The following is a 26,700-nucleotide window of genomic DNA, read 5'->3' as shown; positions in this document are numbered from 1 at the left end:
AAGAAAACAATGTGAGCCCTGAGGTAATCATCCACACTTTTCATTTGTTAACATCAGTTTACCTTTGAGATCAATGTTCTTTCTGTCTTTCACATTATGATTATTACAATAATTTATTTACTTATTTCAATTGATTAGTTAAAGGGAAAACTAAACTACAGTGCCTCATTTATGGGAAATCAATAAAAACTTTAAAGTGAAGCAATGAGAAACATTGGCTACAGACGGATGTGATCATCTTTACTGAACCAACTAGGAAGCGGTGACAGAAATGACATTCTTTATTTCTTTATAATTGTACATGCATTTCCATCCTTCTTACGTTAATGTCGTCTTCAGTAAATGCCTCCAAGCACTGTCATATACCTGCATGTGCAGTCCACAGGCTTTGCAGTCCTGTAAGGGTTCACTGAGTGGAATAACTGCCTCAGATATTCACATGTGCCACTGCTCCTCTCATCTGCTGCTAGAAAAACAGGCCATGCTCTCAGTCTCTTTGCACGGAGCATCACATGTCTTCCCTCTAAGCCACAGATCAATGCATCTACACCGATACGGGCTGGAGCTGCCTATTGATCCACTCTGCCTCGTCCTTGTCCTCGGTCATTATAGCGATGACAGAGTGACCTTTTCCAGAGGTGTCAAGAGTGGAAAAGAGAGTTTCTAACAGCTTTCAGCATAATAAGGCCTGCGGGCACTGATTCTCCACCTTATAGTGCAGGTTCAAAAGATCTCCATTGGCCACGACTGTCATACATATGTTCTTAAAGATATATGCCATCATTATAATGTAAAGGTAATACCTGCAAAGCTATTTCTATATAAGGTTTGGCTTAGTAGTCAGTAATTTAAGTAATATTAACTCTAGCTAGCGGTGGCAGTAATAAGCAGTAGTAATAGTGGCAGAACAGGTATCATTATAAAAGGAGTATTGGTAGTTGTAGAAGAAATACTGTAGATGTAGGTGCAGTTGGCATGGTAATGATAGCTCTGACTTAAAGGTTCAGTGTGTAAGATTTAGGTGAAGGTGATTTTTGGCATAAATTTAATAGAAAATAATCCTACCAATGTTTTTTACTGGTGTGTTTCATCTAAATTGTGTGAATTGTGGTTTCCTTTATTATTAAATGGGCCCTTTATATTTAAAAACTGTATATTTACATGGGGAGGGATCCTCTCTGTGGAGGCCGCCATGTTTTTTACTGTCATCCAAACTTGATAAACTAAAATGCTTTTGCATTTTCATGACAACTGAAGTTCACCACAGGATCTCTGTCATGTTTGGAAGGAGAGGATGAAATGAGGAGTGTTCAGCCGCAACATGACACTTCACCACTAGATGTCACCAAATTCTACACACTGAACCTTTAAATGTTAAAGTCAGTTGTCAGTGGGTCTGTGTTAAAAACAAACAGTAGAAGAGCACAGTAAAAAAAAAAAGCATTCAAGGTCAAACATCCAAGCATTTGCCAATCATTTAAGAAATTTGCCCCATTTACATTACTATTCAATTGAAAAGTATAAAACATGTAAACAAAATATTCCAAAAGACCATCCAGTCGAATCAGATGTTTTTAAAGCTTTTACTTTTTGAACAAGGACAGAGGACATGAGAACTGCATTTTTCATTTTAATTTACTTTCTCCACATCTTAAAGGTTGAACTTTTTGTACCACAGCAAAGTGTGTGGTAGGTTTTGACCCCTGTGATGTTCCAGGTGCCACAGGGAGGCCGAGACACTTGTGTCTGGATATAATGGCTGTGGCCGAATACCCCTAAGAGTGGATGAATGAGTGTCCCTTGCTGCAGGTGTTGGGAGCACAATCGATAATGAGGGAAATTTTAAAGTGGGTAACATTTTGCTCCAGGCAACTCGGGATTAAGAGTCTGACTTGGATTCACAGCGAGTCAGATGGTTTTTGCGATCAATTCTGCCTCATGAAAATCAAAACATGCTGCAGATATGCTGAGTTTATACATGAGCTGGGCAACTATTCCCTGTTCAGATCTTGTTCAAATTCAAATTAATTTTGTGAGATGTGATGTGGAAACTCTTCACCTAACTTTTTGAGAAACCAAGATACATTTCATTGATATAATTTATTACATTTCATCCAGAAATCCTGTGTCACTTGAGTCAATAGTTTCAAAGTATGGGTCTAGTGTAACCGAGCTTTTTCTTTCAGACTGCCGACATTTCTAATGATGTGTGAAGCATTCTCAAGGCTTTTCCTTGGCCTTTGCTTGAGTGTGGCTTGGTTATATTTTTGAAAGTTCCCCCAAGGAAAAGCAGGACATTTCCAGTTTCCAGAATGAAAATTCCAAATTCAGACTTAGTTTTTGATGCCGAGGAGATAAGAACAGAGATGGAGGGATAGAGATGCAGTTTTTACTCGCTAAACAATTTGCCATTCCCTATTTTAAGCACCTGATGCAGATTCACCTTCTTCTATATTATTCTATTTATACTGTAGACATTTTTGCCACAAGCACACACTCAATTGACCCCTTTTCCCACCATGGTTACACAGAGCCGTCACCTGCTGGTATCCTTTCAGAGCTTCACTGTCCTCCGTGCTGCCCACACGTATTAAGTGGTCAGCCAATCTAGCTGGAGAAGTTGAAATCAAAGAAATCCTATCAAAAGGCACAGGAGGCCTCCTTTCATGTCTGTTTTAGTTCACTCGCAGCGAGACAACTGCTTGATCCAGCAGCTCCTTGCTACAGAGGCTGAAGAAATGCTCTATTCGTTCATTCAGAAGACAGATAAAAGTCAATATTCCAGGGTGTGGGGGGGGTCACCCTTCCCCTATGCACTGATGTTGGTTGCTAAAATATGTATCTGTATACAAGAGGACACTCAGATTCATCAGGTCTCTTCACAGCACATAAATAGCTTCATGTACAAAAGGCTTATTAAGTCACGAGGCTGTTTAATGTGGATGGAGTGAGTTTAGAGATAATGATAGTCAGTGATAGTCGTTAAGTTTTGGACCCAGAAGGCGGATTTCTTTTTCTTCCTCCTCTCTCCTACTGCAAACTCCTCTGAACTTTGATGACATGGATTTGTATTGGACTTGGTGTGGTGTAGTAGTTCATTAGGGGTAGACTTAAATTCTGTTGTGGCCCTTTGACAGCCAAAGGGAAAATATCAAAGTGTCCCACCGTCTCCTCCATCGAAAGGAAACTGCTGCTGAAGTGAAGGATGAACAAACAGAAAACAACAGTACAAACTGTGTCCTTTGTGGAAATGACCATTTAACTGGGGCTTAGGCTTGATGTGCTGCTTTGTAATGAATTTTTCAGCTGTCAAATATTTTTTGACGAACACAAAGGCCTTTGGCATCTCAGCCGCTCAGCGGTTCAAAGGTTTATGTTAATAATTTTAATGCAGAGGCCTTATGACCCTCTTGTTTGACTCCAATCCATGTTGACTGATTTATCAGTTTCTGACTTCGCTGTGAAGAGAGAGAGCACAGAGCACTGCTGTGCAAGTATATTGTGATGACAGTGTAATCACTGCCTGTATTGTGTTCAGAAGAGTGAGAGTCGCTGTTTGGTTACAGCAGCAGAGTCTCAAGGAGGAGTTTAAGGTGGATAGTTGGGGAGAAAGACACAAGATGGAGACACCAGAGGCTGGGGATCACACACATCCCGTCTGTGGTTAGGTTGAGACAACAGAAGGACTTTGAGTTCTGGGAATATGTTGTGTCTGAAGTCAAGATCATGGTCTTTCCCTGAACTTAATCAAGTGTTGAGAGAGTGGGAGCAACAAACACTTCAATCATGCTGCAGTCATTCTGAATGAAAGAATGATGCCGTGCAAAATTCTGATGAAAAACAAATTGGAAAAATTATACTTTAAACCGAAGAGACATCACAGTGAGTCATCTTCACAACTGAGCCCGTGATAAAATCAGTCTGGCAACCTTCATTTCACTTCTAATTAAACTCCAACAATGTCATGTGGTGAACAAGTTGAAGTACTTTTTATTCCTTCTATGCACGGCTGATACATCTGTTAAGCTAAGTTTAGAGTTTCAGTTTATTCGTTGACATTGGAACTTTGCAGGTAAATTAGCACACGTGGGTGAGTGGGTCACTGATTTTATCTTCTGCATTAATTCCAAGAGGCATGTGAAGCGTTGCATGTGCAGATATTCGCGTCTGCGGCGGTTAATTTCAGGATGCCTGTATCCTTAAGTGAAGCCAAATGAAAAGGTGTGAGATGTGTAGGCGATCGTTAAATCAAAATACAGATGTTTTTTTGCCTCTTCACTGTGGTTTGTGGAATGTTGAACCAATTTAATGGTGTGTGCTTGCCAGCATATCCTTCTTAACATTAACTCAAGAACAATATGCAATAGAACCATGAACATAACTGATGAAAGATGATCTGATTAGATATTGGAAGACCTTGATGCGTCAGTGTGCATTTTAATGAGGATAAACTCAAACACAAGAAGGAGACAAGGACTACTTCTGAATTCTTTGCTAATTCCTGTGTTAAAGTAGAAGAGTGACCTTCAGCACATGAACCCACAACCTTGTCCTTAATGCAGCATTTGAACCAGATTGTCTTGTTCTCACAACCTGAACATTAAAACAATATAAATATACTCTGGATGACCTTGAACAGGTTTTCCCTGTTGAGGTGCTGAGCACCGCCACAGTCATTCAGTTATACAGGTGATTAGCTCTTTGATTTCAATAGTACTTGTATTAGTTGTAGTACTTTACTAATTGAATGAATTATGTTAAGTGTCCATAGTTGTTACTGAAAGCTTTAATGTTTGGTGATCAAGATGCGACCTGCGACAAAACACTGTATTCTTTGCCCACGATGGCCGCCTCCTTCTGAGAATGTGGTGTAGCGATACACAGCCCATGTAGCCCCGAATCCAGGTCTACAAAATCCAATCTCCTTCTGTAGTATCCCTGAGTTAGAACGACGTTGCTAGGCTACGATTTAAAAGCAATCTTTTGGCCCCATTCCACATTGGAACCTTTTAGTCCTGTTTCAGAGGACAGCCTCTCAGACGGAGCTATCATTGCTCCGTAGCAGGGCCAGAAAGCCCTTGGCTAAAGTTGGGGTTAGCCAAGGGCTGTGCCAGGATTGTGCCATGTGCCTTGGACTTACAGCTGCCATTGCCCCTCCCTTAGCCCATGCACCAAGTCCGGGGGCCAGAAGCTGCCCTCAGCTGGGGGCTAATGGTGTGTGGACGCTAAGGCAACTGGATCCAGACAACCTCTCGACCTTGTTCTTCTTTGTGAACTGTGTTCACACATATGTTGACTCGTTTCCTATAACGTGCCAGTGTCGAACAACTTGCTTGGACTGTTCTTACTCCTGCTTGTATTAATAGTCCTTACAAACATAATAACTGGATGCAGGTGTTGAATTGACAAATAGGGCGACTACACCCGGATAATCGAATGTTTTTTTTATGCTGTCAAATAACTGTGAAAAAAATGTATGTTACAACTTCTCAGAGCCCAAGGTGACTTATTCAAATGTCTGTTTTTAGCCAAGACCTTGAAACCACAAGTAAAAAAGGAACAAATAAACAAAGTAAGATTTAATGAGCTGGAGCTTGGCATTACTCCACTAATTTTAGTTCAAACAATAGTTTTGTTTATGATTTATTATGATTATATGAGTCACTAACTGATGATCATTTTAGCTCTAGAAAATATAACTGCAGTCCATTCAAGCAGAAATGTAAAAGTGTATAAGAGTGAGTCTATTTTTATTTTATTTTTTTACCAGTTTTTTACATCTTACTCATTTTAAACTAAAAAAAAAAAAAACCACAAAAGCAGAAAACAGCCTTGATCGTGAGATGAGCTGTCTCCTCCTGAGGCATCTGTCATGTTTCAAGCAAGCAGCAGATTTACTTAAATCCAAAGGAACTGAATAAACACACCGCTCTACCACTGTACATACACCTCTCACACATTTCAGCAGCAGTGTAGAGACGGATCTGCAGTCAGTCATGTTGACATTCATTGTTTTTCTTGTAAATTTACCTGCCAATGTGTCTGCTTAAGTGCAAAGAGCTGTGTGTGTGTGTGTGTGTGTGTCAGAGAGAGAGAGAGAAACGAGGTGCTGGGTAAGAAGTGGCACAACTACAATAAACCCTGATTGTTTGAAGCAGATAGCTATTAGCCGGCAGAGAGTGGGAGCCATTATGGTGGAAATGAAGCATTGTTAAAGAAACATAAGACTTCCCTCAGCGGATGATAGCCTCCTGAAGGGGTCTCAGATTAGATCTCACAGGTGCGCTTGGGAGGGAAGCGCTGATCATTACACTGGGAGAATTATAGCGGCTCATCAAACCCCCCTCAGGAATGAATATTAACTCTTATTACAAGGAGGATAGGGAGGGAGGAAACCACCGATGTGAGCAATTTGCCAGAATTGTTTGGATTGTACCGTTTGGCGTTCTACAAGAGCTTTTCAGAATGCCAATTGACACACGGGGGTGTAACAGCACTAATGCACTGCTCCGAATAAAGAAGCGTTGAAAGGAAATATGGCTAAAAATGTTGCTCTGAATAATGGAAAGACTTTGTTTTATGGAGTGTGATTGGGCGTCCTGTCTCTGTCCAGAAGGACGAGCAGGTTCTCTCAGCCTAAAGTCAATACTGAAGAACAGTGAAGCAGAGCAGAAAAAAGTGAACGATGAAGAGTGTGACTGAGTTTCAGATTTATTCTGTGGTTATCAAGTTTTTTTTTTTTCTGCTGTCAAATTCACTGCAGTGAAATAAAAACTGCAAATTTCAAGGCAGATAAATCAGCGACTCAGTATTTTTGAAAAGTCATATTCAATATTCGGAATTCACTTGTCACGACGAGGTTGTTGTACAGCACATATACTGATAATGTTCATTCATTCTTCATCGGATCACACTGACAATTAATACAAACACTAACTTATAAGACATAGCTCAAAGGACAAGAGGGATGTTTTCATTTCACATTTCGCCAAACAATGGTTCTGTAATCTATGTGAACAAAGGAGAAAACATGAATCAGCGTTCTAAGCTGCGTTATAATAAGATAACTTGAACTGACTTTTGACTGTCATGTCTAACTTTTCATGCAGTGTGGTCTGCGGTGGGCTCTGTACCTGACAGGTACTTAAAGGCGACTAGATGTGTGCACACAATATTTCTCAGGGGGTGAAAAGACCGGGGGAGCACCTGTACAACCTGTTCTCTGAACATGACTAAAAATAAGTCTTCCAAACTCTTCTGAGCAGCTGAACTCATATGCAAGATAAGAAGCTAACTGTCATCCAGGTTAGATAAAACAGGGCCAGGGTCTCTTCAAAGGATTCCATGATATACAGAATAAATATTTCACACCACATCTCAGGTCCTGACTCTTTCACACAGGGTCTGTTTGCGGTAATTGATTGACTATTGAATTATTTATTTTGTTTTTACCATGAAAACAGCAGAACTACACACAGCCTGTAGTAGATATATATATATTAGGTCCATGAACATAATGAAATGCAATTCATATAACACACAACATGGATGAAAAGTTATGTAATGTACCATTAAACATTAAAATGTAAAATAATAATGATGAAAAGTTGTGAAACAAAAGTTTATTTCATGCTTGGTTTTTTGATAAAATCTAAATATTTGAATGACTGACCTCAGTTAAAAACACCACGTTCAGTTTGTTAGAGACTGGTAGATTAAGATTGCTGTGGCACTATGTTTTTTGGCTTGATGGCCTCTTGGTTTCTGGCACTAGCACCATTCTCCATCATTATCCCACCGAAAATGGGATTGGCAGAGCGCTCGATGGCTGTGGGCGGAGAGCTTCAGAGCCACAGCAGAGAGCATGCAGGAGAGTGAAGCCAGTAATCTGTGCACGTGCTTGGCCAAGTGATTGTTAAGTCTGAGGTATGAATCAATAACCTTCTAAACATGCGTATTATTCTCTTTCATTCTCTGCAGCCTCTGCCTCAGAGGATGCTCTATCTATAACCCCGGGGGGCCCTCCGGAGAGCAGAGCCAGCTTGTACTCCACCACCCAGGACACGGACAGGAGACTCCCCGTGGTCACCACCGCCCCGCCTCTCAACATCCTGAACCACCACCCTCTCTACAGAAATCCCCCCCAACACCAGGCACCACTCAGCCCCCGTGGTCACTCAAACTACTTTGAAGAGAGCGAAGAATCCAGCTCACACCCGAGCACTCGTACCTTCCCCACCGTGCCATCCGGGACTGCAGACTCCACTCCACGTAATGCTGATGATAGGGCTTCAGGTGAGAGCGCCAAGGGCTCCAGCACGCAAACAGGCCTTGTCATGCATACAGCAGAAGCCACTTCTCACTCCAACACCCCCATTACAGCCACCAGAGTGGTTGTAAAGCATCCAGAACATGTTCCCACCGTCACCTCTGCCACTGCTACAAAGGAGAACCATGTAGCGAGGCCAGATCCGCCTGGACTGAAGCAGAATGTGAGACAAGGCAGTAACGAAGAGGAGACAACCACCACCACTATCACCACCACCACCGTAATCACCACAATGCAGAGTCCAGGTAAAAAAACATTCTTCACTTTTTTAATGTACCCATTGAGGTTTCATGTGGCAGCATCAAATCCTGCAGTTACAGGTCTGAGGCTAATGGACACATCAATCACAGTACAGAAGAATAAATAAGTGTAATCTCATGATAGTTGACATGATTGTTTGTTCCAGACAGGCTGATTTGATGATTTCTAAAACTGTTGATTTTCTGGCATTTGCTGTCAATGAGCAACTTGATCATCAAAGAGAAACATGACATTGAGAGACGTCCAGAGATGGTCAGTGTGGCTGCAAATGTCTGGAAGGGTAACTAAGATAACCATTACAACTGTGGTGAGAAGAAAACTGCACATGGATGTGCACATGGCACACTTTGGGTCCACTGTTTGGCCACATGCATCTCTCTGTGAGTCATGTCGACGTCGAGCAAAATCTCTTCAGTTCTTTTTGAGGAGTCACAAAGAACTGAAGCTGTTTTGAGAGAAAGGGAAGAAACTGCCCAGTATTAGTAGAGTGTTCCTAAAGGAGTATAAACTGCACCGCATTAGATTTTAATTCTGCATGTCTTTAATGTGAAAACACATACAATATTGAACAATCTGCTGTTTCTGTGTGTGTGTGTTGAAATGAGAGCCAGTTGTGATGATCTGTGTCTGGGGGAAGTGTGTGTGTGTGTGTGTGTGTGTGTGTGTGTGTGTGTGTGTGTGTGTGTGTGTGTGTATCAAATCTGAAAGAAATATAGAAAATAAAGCTTCATTTTTCATTGGAGTGGTTCATTCCAACACAAAGCCAGACCACTCCTGCCAAGCTTGAATTGTTCCCTGGAGGAACCGCTCTGTAAATCATAACGCTGTCTACGAGGTACACTGGGTGGTTCTTGACTGTGCAGAAACGGTGACCCCTCCGCCTTTTCAGTTTGGGCAGGAAGAGGACATCGCCGGGAGCCATATCCGTCAGTTCAGGTTGTTTAAACCAGGTGTCCTCTCTCTCTCTCTCTCTCTCTCAGATGCATCACAGGAGTTAGGTACTGCACAGTGTGATCCTATCCTATAAAGGTCGAACAAAAGCAGCCTGTCTCAAATTAATAATTACAGAAAATAATTGACATTATGTACTCACATGTTTTCATCACACCAATTCAATCGTGTTGTTGTGCTCACTATACATTCTAAAATGCCTGTAAATGGCCCAAGATTCAGTGAACATGAATTGTCTCAAAAGTTTAGAAAAGAAAAAACCAAACTAGAATTAGCACCCTGCAGTTCTATGTCTCCGCCAACCAATGCAGTATAAGTCTACTCACACTCTTTTCCAGACACAAATGAGGTCACCATGTGAGGTCACACAAATGAGGTCACCATGACCTTGAACTTTGACCTCTGATTCACTGATCAGTATATATTTGAGTCTAAGTAAAAACTGCTCCAAATTTGAAGAGATTCCTTAAAGGGCCGACAAGGAACCTTCCAGTATCAGTATCATCTTGCAATAACAATCATATGTTGATTGTTATTGCAAGATATTTTCACATTAGTATGTTCCTACATTTTGTTGCATCATTCATAGTTCAAGGCTCAATTACACAATGATTAAAGTCTTCGTCAGGCTTGGGTTGAGACATGGCGAGATTCTACTGTTAATGAGCATGAAGGATGATATTGTGATAAGACGACAGAATGAGTCCGACCTCCTGGAGGTAGTATCATTTCTCACTGATCAGCTGGAGGGGCAACGACTGCTCCACACGAAATGAGAAATGGTGTCACCTTTCAACCTCCATTACATGAGATATTTCACATTATAACATAATTAGTTTGCTTGTCAAAACATCATTTGTTGTTTTAACCATGACTGGTGCATAACCTGTGTTTATTATTGTAACCATAAGAACAATAAGTACTTTATATGTAAAATGTATTAAATCTTTTATTAGAAATATTAACCCATGAAATGTTGTCTTCTAAATATTTATTCAGAAGAATCTTTCAAAACTGAGATACATACCCACCACAGCAGTCCTCTGTCTCTATTGAGACTTCATCAGAGGATGTTTTCTCTTTTGAGTGCTCTCATGCTGTCTCCACACACTAAACTAATGTCTTATCTATTTGCATCTCTCGCCACCACACAGCCATGGGGCTGAAATAAATTACAACAGCATTGCTGCATCACCAACCCTTAATCAAGAGGTCCAAACAGGGGCCTCAGCATAACACCCAGTAATTAAGAGAGTGGATGGAGAAAATAAATATCAGGCTGGTGATTTTCTTTATAGGAAGAGCAAGAAGGGAGTCGCTCAATTAATCAGCTCATCTGTGTGCAAGGTGACAGCGTGTACAAAGTACAGACATGCAGTACTGTGCTAAATCCAAATGAAGCTAGGGTTGGAGGATGACTTCATTCAAGTTGTGTTTAATCCAGCAAATGTAATTCCTGAAAATCCACTTTCAGTTTTCCCATCTCCCAGGAAATATGGAAACTACTACTACTACTCATAAACCATATAGGCTAATATATAGAAAATATCTCTGCCCACTATATCCAACAGAAATCCCATGTGATGTGATTTTGCAGTCGGTAACCATTGGAAACATATTTTAAATCAAATTAGTGCATATTTGCAGGAATATGAATGACTTCATTCCCATTGCTAGTAGACTTGTTGCTATAGATGGGTCACATTCCAGTTATTGCTTCCAAAGACAACCATGATGAACACCATAACAGGCAGGGGTGGCCTCTGATAAGCTGACAGGACCAGAGGTTTTGGCAAGCAGGTCATTCTGAGAAGAGTATTGTGTTACTTTTAGATGACCACAACAGGGGTGGGGTGGCCAGGCCTACACAGAGTGAGCTCTTTCATACACAGGTTGGTGCTTCTTATACCCATGAACCCAAGTCAGGGGACTCAGCAATAAATGCTGAAGTTAAAGTTCTCTTAATTCTGGAACAAAATTAGGCTCCGCTATGAGAACGAAGAAGTGTTTGGCTTGAGATTAACCGATAAGACTTTCAAGTTAAAAGGCTTATCCAGAATGACATCATGGTCTTTAGAACAACTGAAATAAGAAAGTTATGGTTGGCAGAAGATCATGGTTTGGAGAAACAGAAAACTGTTGGTGGGTTTTGGTCTCAGTGCTGTTTCAGGAAACGTTCATTGTTGCCATGAATGCATTTATCAGAAAAAAGCTTTTCCTTGTGTAGATGGTGATGAAAGGAGTACTAGCGGGTGAGTGTGTTTGTGTGTGTGTGTGTCCTCACTGCTTCCGTCATGGTCATCTCTATGCTGCTGTGTTTGTCCTTGCAGTTCCCTGCCAACTGAACCTGACCGGCCCAGAAGGATACATAGAGGCTCCGCCACAGTCCAGCTTGGCCTTTCACTCCACCGTGGACTGCAGCTACATCATCACTGTCTACATGGGCTATGGAGTGGAGGTCCAGGTAAGAACCAGGCTAACATCCATCAATTCAGTTCTTCTCCTGCAACAAAAATCTAATACAGATTTCATTATTATTAGTATTACAGACACTAAAAACAATTAACAATGCTATATAATGCATATATATATGGACAGTATGTGTGTTCTCAAATGCTGTAATGATCATGTCATCACAAATCAAAGAGCGAACCAAGCTCTCATAATATATTGAATGTCCCTCTATATAAAACTGTTTATTCAGGTGGTGGTGGTAGTTCAGGGCCCGAACTGGTGTTCGCTCCGTCCCCACGTCCCCAATCAGAAAGGATGCAAGAGATTCAACCTCTTGTGTAACATGTTTCAGATTTTTCAGTTGCTCTTTATTGCAGAATGGCTTGTACTGTACACTGCCTACATCTGGCAATGTATTCATAATAGATGTAATGTAAGAACAAGCCGTTAGCAACACAATATACAGACTCCGTGTTTCTAAATTATTTACTCCTTCCACTTGTGTTCCACCATGTTTTAAAGGCCTGAAGTTGCTGCTTCACAATATGTAAACAATACCTGCTTTTTGTAAAGTATGTCAGAGTAGTCAGTGTCCTAATGTATGAACATTTAATACGTGACAGTAAAATGACACAGCTGTCATATGAACCTAGAGACTGTCTTGGCTTTCTAGTCAAACAATAATAGGAACAATACATTTTGCTGAAGCCTGAAGAAAAATGTGAAATAAAACTTAATATGTCATATCACCATTTCAGTTCTGCAGTATTCCAGCCCATAGATACACCTCCTCATTAATGAAAATCTCAGTGTGCCCTCTGCTGATTATATTTATGCACATACTTAAGTCAACTTCAAATCTCATGAGAGCTCCCAGTGAGACGGGTCCTAAATGGTCACATGACCCTACAGCTCCCGTTACTGTTGATGCACCTTCATGTCTATGGCTGTGTATTGTGTATAGTCTGTGTATGGCTTGTTGTAAGGCTCATTGAGGTGGTACTTAAGCAAGCACAACTCAACTGATCACCTGCAGCTCACCAACTGGCTCCACCACAGTGAAAAAACATTACAACTTTTTCAGATTGGTGTGGTATGGTACAAATTCGGTATTGTTTTTAACCTTGGGATGTCACGGAGAAAATATAGAATGGGAACAGGACGGATAGATCCATTACACTTGATTTACACTTGGAAAACTGCGAGCACACACACACACACACACACACACACACACACACACACACACACACACACATAAACACAATATGCTTGGCATACATAAATTCCCAACATAAGGTGTTGTGCATCTTGTTACATATTTATGATATTGAATTATTTATATCACAGAGCAGTTTGAAATAGAGGCATGGTTTAAAAAAAAAAATCCAACAAGTAACTGCAGCTGCTTTGAACTCAAATGCACAACTGTTAATTTACATCCAAAATTCCTGAGTCTTTAAGTGAAAACATTCTTTTAGAATGTGTCTTCAATCACTCAGACTCTTCGCTGCGGAACAGAGCTGTGAAACCATCTGTACAACGTGGATTGTCTTCCCATCGGCAGCCCTGCCACACTGAGTATCAGAACAAGAAGGGCTGTGGTCAGTCTAATGGTCACTTGAACAGAGCTTCGAAAGTCCTCTGCAGAGATCATGAACATCTCAGCAGCACTCCACCAATCAAGTGAGAAGCAAACCACTTTGCTCAGACTTTGCCAGATGGTATATAAAGGACTCTAGCCTGAGGGAAGATTCTCTGGCCTGATGAGACAAAACATATTTGGGCAGATCTCCAAAAACTATGTCTGGTTATCGCGAGGCACTGCTGATCACCTGGTTAATACCATCCCATAGGTGAAGCATGGAGCTAGCAGCATGGTGCTAGCAGCACTATGCTATAGCGGAGGCTTCTCAGCGGCACAGTGAGGGGGCCTGAGGGAGGGTTGAATGCAGCCAAATAGAGAGAGGTCCTTGATGAAAACCTACTCATATGCACATGACTGTCACAGTTCATCCATGCATCCATTCGTTCTCTGCCTTCCATTTCCATATCAATAAGTCTCCTGTTGTTGTAGACTGCGTCGTGCCCTGGGCTCTCCCAGCTTTTAGCGACCCCGGTCTTCCCTACCCACTTACTAACCTGTTCCCTATTCCCCAATATGCAGATTTATACTGGAGCATTTCTGCTCATTCTCTGTTAGATTCTATGATTTGCTCTCCAAACCACAGCCTTCTAGCCTTCTTACCTGTTTTTCACCATCTGTCCATTCTTTGCAGTTTGCCTTATGCCTTCTTCTTTTGCCTGATGACTGTTTCTCCCGGCCTGTTACAACCATTGCCCACATAATTAATTTGCTTCCTGTTTGCCCCTTTTTCTGGTCCTACTTGCTGAGCCGTGACAAAGCTGTTAAACTGTATTTTGTAAATGAGAGATTTTCTTTTACTTTTTTTTAACAAAAACATTTGAAAAATTGTGCTTCACCTTGTAATAATGGTTTGCTGAGGTTAGACTGGTGAACAGTTTTACCCCTTTAAAATGAAATCTACAACTAAGTACAAAAAATAAATAAATGGGTCCAGCACACTAAGAAATAGCTCATACCAGCATGCAGCTGCTATGGAAGTGTCGGTGTCCAGTGTCACCACCACAAATGTTGTTTGGCCTGTAGACAATGGCAGGTGCTCCAATTGATTACAGCCACTCTATTCACTCTAGGACATTCAGTGTCATTTTAAAGCATCTGACCTTTTTGGGGAGGCTTATGTGATGATTTAAGTAGTGCCCTTGTCTGCACCTGAAACCCCCTCATTCACATGATTAACTCCAAGAGCTGTGCTTCCTGCTGCTCATAAAATATACAATGGCCATTACGCTGCTGAACCTCCAGATGCCTGGCCCAATATATTTAGGATAAAAAATGAATATGAGGTTGCAAATCATCGTCAATGATCTCCCCCAGCTGCTTCCTGTCACTGATGTGGAGAGGAAGGAAAAGGAAAAGAAAGGAAACGGGAAAACAGTGTCAGAGAACCATAGTGTGAAAGGAGTGGAGAAGTGGTTGAGGCCAAATAGAAAATGAGAATGAAAAGGCATGATGGGCACAGTAGGGTCTAGGTTTCCTTTTTAGAAATCAAAAAGTGAAGGAAAAAACTGAAAGTGAATAACAGGGATTTTGTCCGGAAGATCTGGGGCTTGAAAAATCTGTTCTCGTAGAGACTAGTAGCTTTTGATGTGTGTTCTGATTAGCAGTCATTAATCAGAAGCTAATACTGGACCACAGCTGGAAGGGACCAACTTCCTCCTGGCTTAGATCATCCATCTACTAGAATTGTGCTTATTCGAATCAAACCCAACACACTGTTTACGCTCAATGACAAACTTCAGGGTTAATGCAGGAAGCAAGTAACAGCAGAGTTAGGATTTCATCATAGACCTGCAAATGGTGTTTGATTTTTTTATTTACCTTAACCAAAATATCTGCATTTATTTAAGTCACCAAACCTTGAACATAAACTTTAAGTTGAAATCCTCCATGAACCTCAACCATAGCATATTTACTATCATAGCACAGGTAGTAATGGAGTTTTGTTGTCGGACTGGGTAGTCTAAAGTGTTACTAAGTTTAATACAAGCCACAACATACAGAGATTACTCTCACAGAAGGAATGCAGGAAGTCATTTCACTAGTTCTGCAGCTCTGACCCACTCACTGCTGTGTGGTAGCAGCAGGACCCAGCATCTTCCAGACACGATGCACTGCCAGCTAATAGCTCAGTGATGGTTGTCCATCATTGTCGGTCATGGACCCCATGAAAGATTTGCCCACTACCTGCCGCATGTTTGTCTCCTTCTTCCTCCACAGGTTGGTGATGTGACTGACTCAGATCGTGAAATTACAATGTGAAGACAACATAAAATTGTTGTCATTGGATTTAAAAATATTTTTTTTTGTCCTATAATTGCCTTCCTGTCTGGTGATAGGGTCGTCCAACCGTTATTCTCAAACAAACAGATGGATGGAAACGTCACTCACTACTGATTGATTTGGACAAAACAAAATGGGGAATAGGCTAAAATTAGCAAAGTGTCAGGCCAAAGGAATGACAAGAAACAAAATTGGATGCATTGGATCTGATCATCAGACCACAAGAAACCCTCATTCCCCAGGTGAAATGACACCCTCGGGCAAAATAAAATGAGTAGGGTTGGAGTAAAATGTGATGAGTGGAAAATCAGTAAAGGAGAGTGCAGAAGATTGGGAACGGAGGGTGAGAAGAAAATCAATCGGGGAAGGAGAAGAAAAAGAATAGTGAAGCAAAAGAGGAGAAGAGGCAAGGAAAGCATGCCAAAAGAAGGAGAGAACATCTGGATCCAATGAGGAGAAAATGAGGAGCAGAAAGAGGACAGGTTGGGGATGGAACAGGGAGGAAAGGAAAAGGCAGATGAACACCTGACAAACTGCATATATATATATATATATATATATACATATATATATATATATATATATATATATATATATATATATATATATATATATACATATATATGCAGTTAACGTTCATTATTAAAAGTGACTCCGGTGAAAAAAAGTGATTCTGCAGATGGTGCGTTGGTAAATTAATTGCTCATGGATTATCTGTCTGTTCCTTCTGTCTGTGTACAGACCTCTTTAAATCGGCCTTGGTTAAAATGTCTATCAGCTTCTTTTACCTAAATTGAATTGAGTTCCTTTCCTGGTTTTGTGGATTTTAAAATGTTGGAGCTGCATCAGAGATGTCAGACACTCCAGAGAGGTCAGTCTGAGCTTTCAATACACTACGAGATAGCTTCTAATTTGTCTTATCAAGAAATCACACTCATTAATCTACTTCAAAGGTCTTTATTAGCCCTGGCAAATCACAGGTACCTAATTTGATTGTCTCTTTATACAAGATAAGCAAGATTTTACTGCGATGCAGGACTGTGATAAGAAGGATTACTGGGTATAGTTTGGATCCTTTTACCATTTAAGAAAACCTGCAGCAGGAGCGGTACAGTAAAGCTCTTATATCTCCCACGCAGGGGAACTGTGGGATTATAGAAAACAGAGTTGACAGTCTGAGGCCTGAGGTTACTCATAAAACTGAAAATGTCTTTTCTATTTACATGCTTGGAATCTGCTCTTGCTATGAACATTGATCAGAATCTGTAGTTTGTTCAGCTGCAGTTTGTGGGTGATTGGTTTTAATTTCTGAAATTGTCGTTCTCCTGTGCATCGGTTTCTTTTGATGGCTTGAACAAAACATTTTGTCATGTTATGGGATATGTTGCGTTGAGTTGTTTTTTCCCCCCATTCATTTATGATGACTGCACTAGAATCAACCTGCAGATTCTATCAAATATTCAGTCACAAACAAGAGCGAGGCCTTTCCTCTGTTTTAATTGAGTCCCCCGTTCTCGACTGTCCGAAGGAATGAACATGTTTCTGTTTGCATCAGCTCTGACGATCGACTGCAGATCTAGGACAGGCTGTCTGATGAAATGCATTAGTAACAAGGTAATTTTCTATTCAAGACTATTCACCTGCACGTACAGTACCATAGCACCTTCTCGCTGAGCAGGTCCTGAGGGTCTGCTGGGCTGAACTCTCAGTGTATGAATCTGGGTTGCGACCGCACTCAGAATGTGTGAAAAGTGCTGTCGGCAAAGGAGAAAAGAGAGTTCATCACCCCGACCCTGGGGTGAGCTTTGTTCAATCTCCTCTCCCTCACCTGGGCGAACCACCTGAAATGCGTTGGAGCTCTGGGGTCGCGATGCTTATCTCAGGACTTAATAAGACATCTTGACAGCAAAAAGCCTGCATTAAGTTGAACAGCTGAGACATGTGCTGGTGCTGTGCAACAACATGTCTGCAGGGATAGTCGTCATTACAACAGCGTGTTAATAATCATTAATGATTGTGGGGTCATTAATTATTTTTAAATATACTTTAAGTGTTACATTAGCATAACGATTTATATATTATATATTTCATACACTATATATTTTGAAAGCTCATATGCATTCATTTTATATTTAGTTATTAGAGTATCTCCTCTGAAGAGCACTTAGGTGTGTGGGTTTTAAATGTGTCTATAGGTCGATTGGCTTCAGTATTGATACTGCTGTGAGCTGTGACACAGTGTGTTGTGATTACTCTGACAGTCCTCTTGTTTAATGAGAACCTTCCCTGGTGTGTGTGTGTGTGTGTGTGTGTGTGTGTGTGTGTGTGTGTGCAGCCCGAGCATGAATCCCACCTGACCATATAAAGACGAAAGCCAAGGCCAAATAGCACTCTCCCTGAAGAGAGCTCCAAACAGATACAAACAACAGTCAGCAAAGGTTTGGCCGCGCAGAGTGCAGGGTATTGACTGATGGATCAATACCCTCAACTGCTTTAGCTGAGCCAGACTCCACCTCAGTTCAATAAAGCACAGTTCTATCTTCAGTCCCTGTCTGGGCTGATGGCAGAGATTGATTGGGGGGCATTTGTCAATGCTGAGACAGTTTCCAAGAGGAATAGGTAACATTCACGTCCGGTGGAAGCAGCTGCCCCATCACTTTGCGCTATGAAATATGTGCGGGGCTTCTCTGCTTAGTGGTTAGATTGTAATAATGAGCCTTCATTGTGTGTTATGAATGGCTGAGCTCGCGTGCTGTTGCTGTAAAACCACTGAACCGTGTTTGCACGCTGAGGCCTGTAGGTTTATCGTGTCCTCGCCCCGGACTAATCATCTCACGCATGCTAAACGATGAAGGCGCCGAGAAACGAGACAGAAACGACACAGTTGTGAAGGACACCTGAAGGAGAGGATAATTAATTCAACCACCACTACACCGCGCTACATTATGCATGAGCTTCATTACCATAAACATGTGTATCTTTACCCTTTGGCTTGTTCGTTACTTTGTGCTGCGTCAGAAGAGGAGAGGTTCCTTCAAAGAGTTAATTGCAACGGAAACACTGTGGGAGGAAAAAAAAAAAAAAAAGTTCAAAACAAATTCACGAGACTGTAGCTACGGGCTAAACTTTGCACAGTGCAGTAAAGAAACACACTTAATTTCCTCATTCATTCTGCTGCTGTGTGTGCACAGCAGAGCATCCAGTTGTGAAAAGGAAAGCTGTTAAGTCATTGAAAGCTATTAGTGGCTTGCCAGTTTCAGTTTTTTTTACTCCACCCATACAAGCTTCTGCAAACTGCATCCTGCATTAGAGATTTACATTAAATGGCAACACTCGGTGGCAGTGATCAGTATGACCTCCATGTACTGCGGTGTAAAAGTTAAGGGGCGGAGGATGGGCTTGTAAAGCATTTGCCTTCATCAGCATCCTGAATTTGTGTCGCAGCTCAAATGTCAGCTTGTACATTCTGATCATTTGCCCACGGCCAGCGTTAATCTGAACCCTGTACCCAAAGTCCTGAAGGTCAGATATAGCACGTGGACATTTGTGTTATGACTTTACATACAGGAGAGCTGCAATTTACATTTACCTTTTAATTAAATATGATATTAACTGCAAAATGCCCCACATGTGTTTTTTGACCTGCTTCAACTGATGCATGAATAAATAGCGACAAGAGTAATAAGAGTTCACCAGTGCAGCACACAGTGTAAAACCTCTGAGAATGAATCCTCTGAAACATTTGGATTTGTCAGAAACGGTGATTACTGATCCTGAATGAGTCCATTAAAGACGAACAGTCAACATGAATCAAAAAGGACATTCTTGTTGTGTGATACATTTCAGTCAGCATGAGTTCACTGGATGGATGCGGTAGATGTAGTTATCCATCTGCAGAGATTCCGTAAGAACAAGGTCACAGCTCAACCATCCACTCCACTGTCCCTCCCCTGCCCTTGTGCCTGTGCCATCCATAGTGCTTTACATCACTCAAAGATGACAATCTAATGAAAGGCCCTTGTACCGAGCTCACGGTGCCTTCAAATGCCTTCTGCCAAATAGCTATTAAAATGCCCCACACTCTGTGATTGCCTCTCAGAGAGGAGGAAATTGGAGAAGGCAATAGATTGGGTCGCAGGATTAAAAACAGTGGAGGTGTTGATTAGATTGCAGCAGTCTGTCAGGATCTCATTGACCAGAGGAAAGGATACAGTGTTAAGGCAGCCGCCCCGGCAGGCCCACACTGTATGAATATATACATTTCATCATTCACACACAGCCAGCTTTTCTCACTCATCAGTGAAGGATGGCGATGGGATGCACTCTGTCTGTGCATCTGTTTTACTTTACATATTACAGTTCAAATACTGTACCCGAATACTGTTGTATTATTAATGGATACTGTCTAACTCCATAAGAGCAGGTGAACAATAAATTAGCCTGGTTATTAGTTTTTTCTTTTGTATAAAGTAAAACCCAAGGTTCATCCCCTCCCCCGACTCAAATACTTTTTAATACAGTTGATTATGGACTACTGTGATGTGTATAATAACACAAATATCATTTGAGAAATTAAAATAAACTAAAATAAAAAAATAAAATAAGAGGTGTTGCATGAGAATATTTACAATTTATACCCTACGTCTCTTGAGAGGATCATGGTTGCATTAGCGGTCGAAGGTTAAAATTATATATTGTATGAAACAAAATATATATCATCTATAAGGCTCCGATAAACAATGAAGGAAGCCACAAACATATTGATTTATTGACACTACTACTTTATGATGTACATTCTTTTTATATAACCCTATTTTATGTGTTTATGCAGTTCCACCCACAAGGTAAGAGATTCGGCCCTTTAAATAATTACTTTTAAAGACTTTTAATGTGAAACATATGAGCAGGAAGTATGAGCTTTTGTACTGAAAAGACAGCAAAATCAATCTGAAAGATGCCAAAGTAAGTTCTACTTTTTTGGTCAAAAGAGAAACAGCAGAGTGGTGAAATTGTCGTAACTTTATTCCCTTGGTTGAAATAGAACTATGGAGATGGAATAAAATAAAAAAAAAGCCTGTATAACGGTCAAGGGAGTTTCCAAGCTACCTGCTGTTGCATGTGTCCTCCAGCTGTGACACAGCAGAGGCTCGGCTCGTAGATAATGACTTTTGAGAATATACAACATTTCAAAGCTGGTTTCAGATTTTAGCTTTCATGTGACTTCACACAAATTTGTCCCATCTCTTTCCCGACTTTGTTTTCGTCTCGCTTTCATATTTCATATTTTCAGCAGGCAGGCCCAACCAGAGGCAATTTGAATTCTCACAGGATACCTGAACGGCATTGACGGAGGGTGGAGTGATGCAGAAGCTCGGCAGAATTAAAAAAAACTCCCCGAAGTTCAGTCGACATCCTACACGTCACCATGTTCATTTAGCAAATCGCATTTATTCAAATAGCGAGATGACTGAAATGATAAAACAGTAATCACTTCAAACGCCACGTACTGTGACCTCATTGTGACCGGCTATGGTGTTACATTATCCTGAAGCTATTACATCACCAGGTGGTTGGTTTGAGAGGCAGTGGAATACTGTTGTGTCTGTTCAAACTCCCATGATGCATAGCCCACACTGAACCGGGCCGATCTCCCTTTCATCTGTGGAAAAGCTGCCTCTCCCTCACGACTCCGGTGTTTACGCTCAGACAGTGAGCGGCTCAATGAACAGCAGTCAAACAGCTCTATAGAGGCAGCGTTCAATAAAACAACCCCTGCACTCCTTCGCCACTGCTCTGGAACAAGTCTATTGTAGTGCCAGGGCGCTCTGTCTCTTTTTCTCTCTCTCTCTCTCTCTATTTCGCTCTACACAATACTTTAAATAATTAAACTTTAAAAATGTTTCTCTCTTTCAGTCTCGAAAAGCTCTATTATATTAAATAAGCCCAGTGTTGTGAGAGGGATTGATTTCTACCATTAAAAGACTATTCAGAATCAAAACAACAATTATGAATCGAAATATAAAAACAAACTCGTCCCAACAAAGTGCCTCAAGATTTCAGGAGTTCTCTCTCTTTACTCTCGTTGGTGTGGAAGAGCCCTCGAGACACGGACAGCAGTTCAGTGTTGTTTTGAGATAAACTATTTATTACAACACCTGTTGAATACAGAATTGAGTGGTGCTGTCGCTCTACTCCCAAGCATGTACAGTAAATATACTGAATACACTGAATACTTCTCCATGGATTTGTTATTTATTATAGCAGGTATGAAAACAAGTATTTGACTGTAGAAACCAAGGAATGCATAAAATAAACACTTAAAGGTCCCAATCAGTGAACAAAAGACATATGACTATATTATTAAATGAAGTACAAATGATGTTAAAGTAGAAAAAATACAGTACATAATGAAAATATCAAACTATGTCACAGCTGAACCTAATATAGGACACGATGTCACGATGATAAAACAGAGGGGCAGAGAGTAACACTGTTCGTCTACAAATATAGAAACTAAAAGAATCAGAATCACATAAACAAGTAGTCACATACATCTTTTACATGCACACACTTTCAAATCTTTTATCAGATGGCATTTATTATTACATCACCCTCACACTTGCTTTGACAGACACTCTGTTCTCTCCTAGTTCCAACTCTCATAATTTCCCTCTCGTGAATTTATTGCGTGTGCCGGAGTTATTCTATTGGCCATTATCCGCTCTGTTGCTGTAATATGATAATGCACTTTTCTTTGTTAAGGATTAAATATAAATTAAATCACCGGGGAGAAGAGAGATCAGTGATGAGTGCTTCCTTCCCCAGCAATGTTTTCCTCTCCTGTCTGGCTGCGACGTCGTCCTCAGGAAAAACCAGCATAGACTTGCGCGAGGTTCAATTATAGGATTTCCATGCGGAGCCTCACTTAACATCACTGTGGGGGAGCACAGAAACATGGAGTTGCACTTAATTTGGCAACAGGAGAGTTGTGACTGTATCATCTGGTAATTGTTCCTGCGACCGTCAGCCTGCGCGATGGTGTGAAAAACATGCAGTGACACTGATTGGGGTTGATCTTGACTCTGATTTGTGCGGCTCCCCAGAAAAAAAAGCAACTGGGGGCGAGAGCTGGATGTGAGACTGGGTTTTGATCAGTCCTGTGCCGAAGAGGCATTTCTGGAATGACTGTAGCATGAAGTGATACACCAGCTAATGGTGTAAGTTGCTGCTCATGTGGCTGTGGCTGGATTTCAGCACAGTGACGAAATCCATACATACAACTTAGCACTTATTTACTTTTCCATAAATACCTCTTTCATTCAGGACTTGTACTTATAAAGACATTTTCTGAAGAAAAGGATCTGACTACTTATTTCACCACTGACCACTGATACAGTTTTCATCTTTGGCACATATCTTTTGAGGGTCACAGAGGGGCTGTAGCTAATCCCAGCTGAAGGGAGAGGCAGGGAAACCCTGGACATGTCGCCTGTCCATCACAGGAAGCTGATACACCCGGAGACAACCTTCACAGACAAAGGGGAGAACATGCAAACTCCACAGAGAACCAACACCACTGCACCACCACGCTGCCTACTGATCACCGACCTTAGTGCTTTACAAATGCTTTCTCTTCAAGATACAGAGATTTTAAGAAGCAGAGTGAAGTTAGAAAACTTGCTTTGTTTGAATTTAACATTTTATACACGTGTCTCTGTCTGTGTCAGTCTTCAGAAACAAATTACAAAAGTCACTGAGTGGCGATTTGTCCCAGTTGCCCACCGTGCTGCAGTTCTCCACCAGACTCAAACCACGAACTCAGACCTTAACTGTGCTTTATCCACCTGGTGTTCACAGATCAGGTGGAGGGAACTTCTACTTCTACTCCAAACAACATAGAGTACGGGTGTGCTCTTGAAAGGAGGAATATGCTTGAAAGGCTAGAGAGTGACGAGTGAAGGACACAAGCCTGTTCCACCCTTCTCTCTCTCTCTCTCTCTCTCTCTCGAGTCTCTTTGCCCTCAGCTCCGCCTTTTGTCAGCGTCCATTGTTGGCTGAGGATTTGAGGCGTGTGTTTGTGGCTGAGGTAGGCCTTTTAGATGTGCACCGTGCAGCACTGCACTCTAGAAATTCTCTCCTCCGCCGGGGCTTTTTCTGATGTGGGTGTTTTTTATTCTGCTTTAGGTGAGCCACGCTTGATGGGTCAGCTATCAGCTCTTTGCAGCCCTGCACATAAGGCTTTTGATTCACCACTTGAAGACACACACACACACACACACACATGCGCGCGCTTACATATACATGTACACATCAGTGGCTGTACTCACACCTTTATGCAATCTCCTTCCTCTTGCCCTTGACTTTCCATTTTGCTTTTTAGAAACTCCTGTCTTCCCAGCCTTTGCTTAAGCTTCCCCGAGGATCCTTTATACATAAAAACAAACTGAAAAATAGGATTGTTCTGGCTTGGCGACAGAATGATCCTGAAAACCCAAGCAGAGGTAATACTTTGAGGAACAGAAGAGAAACGGTTTGAGGGATGGCTACAAAGATTGCAGCTGTCAGAAGTCGAGGCTGAGCTGAATGCACAGAGTTAATAAAGGTACCTGTAGGCTCCTTTCTGCTCCGACTTGTTCCATCGATTAGAGCTCGGCTTGTGTTAACACTTTATTGACACAGTGAGAAAGATATAGCTTCTCAGCTAACCTCACAGAAGCACTGAGGAGAATGGGAAAACTGCAGTTACTCTGTAAAAGCTATTCTTAAAGGACGGGTTTGCCACGAAGAATCTGGGGATAGCTGATATGTCAGTTACAATTGTTGGGCCACTTCAAGTAAAGTTGTGCTTCATACTGAGTATGAAGTCAGTCGTTTTCAAAAACCAAGAGCCGACATCTGCCTATAGGAGAAAGTCAAGAGATTTTGAAGCGAAGAGTAGAAGACAATGAGTCACAGCCATCGCACAGAGTGGAATGTCTTGAAAAAGGAAAAAGAAAATGCTGGTGTGTTGAACAACAGACATGAAACCAGTCAGCCGAGGACAACAGCAGCAGCTGACGACAGAAAACCTGTGAGAGCAGTTACAGAAAATTAGTTAAAGTAAGTAACCACCATCATCCACGAGGTGCACAGGTTCCACAGGCTCATGACCAAATGTTGGAGGGGTTAAGGCCATTTCATGCTGAGAGATACCAGTCCTTTAAAGTGAGCTTGGTTTTGTTCAGAAAGATAACTGCATTATTACACCCACTCTCAAAGGTTTCTTAAGCGGTACATTGGTTTGTGCATAATCCTCCTATAGATCAACAACCTCCCAGCTAGCAGAGGCTGCAGCAAAGTGAGAGAAAAGCTTCACATATGAAGAATCAATTTGTTGAAGATCACAGCTTTGATGTATATTTACTGCAAGCAAACCTTATGCAACCAAATATTAACTGAATTTCATTGAATACTTTATATTTTTTCATTTTTGCTTGCCTAAAATGCTGTTTGATACAAAAGGGGCAACGTCCTAAGTTGTTAAACACATCAAGATGTTAATAACAGGGAATTAATTTCATATTCATCTTCTGATCTTAAACCCACACGTCTCCAGCGTAACAACAGAAACAAAACAACTGGCCTTTTTGTTCCAATCGTTTTCAAGGGAATTAAACACAATAATATTGTTCGTCATTAATTATTATCACAGAAATATATTTTTTAGCTATTTAACACAACCACAGTTCACATCAGACGACCAAGCTGACAACTGCTGAGCTTCTACTGAGATTTCCTCTTTGTCCACTTGGTGAGTCAAATATTTACTCGAATTATTTTCTACTCCTCAAATCAGCTGTTAAATGCTCCGCCATGGTCACCAGCTCGTACACTGACTTTGTGCATGAGTTGTTTGATGCCGGGCAGGTCGAGGACACCGGGTTCAATCACAACTCATCTGAGCAGTTAGAATAAACCAAAACAATAAGCTGAAAGAGGCTACAGTGCTCAGTAGACCTGAAGGGAAATGCAAAATTCCATTGCAGTAATTAGAACTAATCATATAATAATATTCATTTGTACTGCTAGGAGTAATTGGCAATGAATGAATGTGGAAGTTTTTTTAATCGTTAATAATTTGCTAAGAGAGCACTCCAATTATAAACCTACATAATAAATATATAACTCTGTCCTTTCTCAAGTAACTACATTATTATTATGCATTAATCATTCATGCAGTCACTCATTCATATTAAATCATAGTGACTTGTAAAAAATAAATCAGTCAATTAGCCAAAAAATATTTGAGTATCACTCCGTTACCCATCCAATGAAAAATATCCTCCCTCACTCGGGTTCCAAGGAACAGTCCAAATATTATCATACCATCGCCATGTTTCCCACTTCTTCTAATATTGATATCCTAGAGTCCACTTTCCAGTTCCTGGGGAAAAAAAATACATATTCTATTCCCCTCTATGTGATTTATTCTCTTCAGCACCAGCTGCAATGACAAACAAGGCCATGAATGTAAATTCCACCCTGTTTCTGTCAATGCATACAGCACAGTGCAGTGCATCTAAATATTTTTTTTTACTTACACCTTCATCTTACTTGCTCATCATTTCTTTTTTTCTATGTTTTCTTTCAGCTTGTGCAGTCCTTTTTTTTTTTTTTTTTTTCACCCCCTCATTCAGGCATATTGGATAAAACCAATTTTCTGACAGACATGCCGGGACTGGGGTAATAATGAAACAGCAATTGGCAAGGTGAATGTAAAACAAGATAAGTGCAGACA

At 41.0% G+C, this 26,700-nt stretch overlaps 1 protein-coding gene across 1 annotated transcript in view; it reads left to right on the top strand.

Moving 5' to 3' along the window:
- sez6b (seizure related 6 homolog b) overlaps positions 1-26,700 on the top strand; it is a 123,454-nt gene that overhangs the window by 45,008 nt on the left and 51,746 nt on the right. The window contains exons 2-3 of the mRNA XM_069534478.1: positions 7,981-8,574; positions 11,872-12,005. Of these exons, the coding sequence (XP_069390579.1) occupies positions 7,981-8,574; positions 11,872-12,005 (728 nt within the window). The remainder of the gene's footprint in view (positions 1-7,980; positions 8,575-11,871; positions 12,006-26,700) is intronic.

The sequence above is a fragment of the Paralichthys olivaceus genome, chromosome 11 (genome assembly GCF_024713975.1).
Source record: "Paralichthys olivaceus isolate ysfri-2021 chromosome 11, ASM2471397v2, whole genome shotgun sequence".
In the NCBI taxonomy this organism is placed as follows: Eukaryota; Metazoa; Chordata; class Actinopteri; order Pleuronectiformes; family Paralichthyidae; genus Paralichthys; species Paralichthys olivaceus.
Note: the sequence above shows the minus strand (reverse complement) of the source record. Positions and strands in the feature narration are given on the sequence as shown.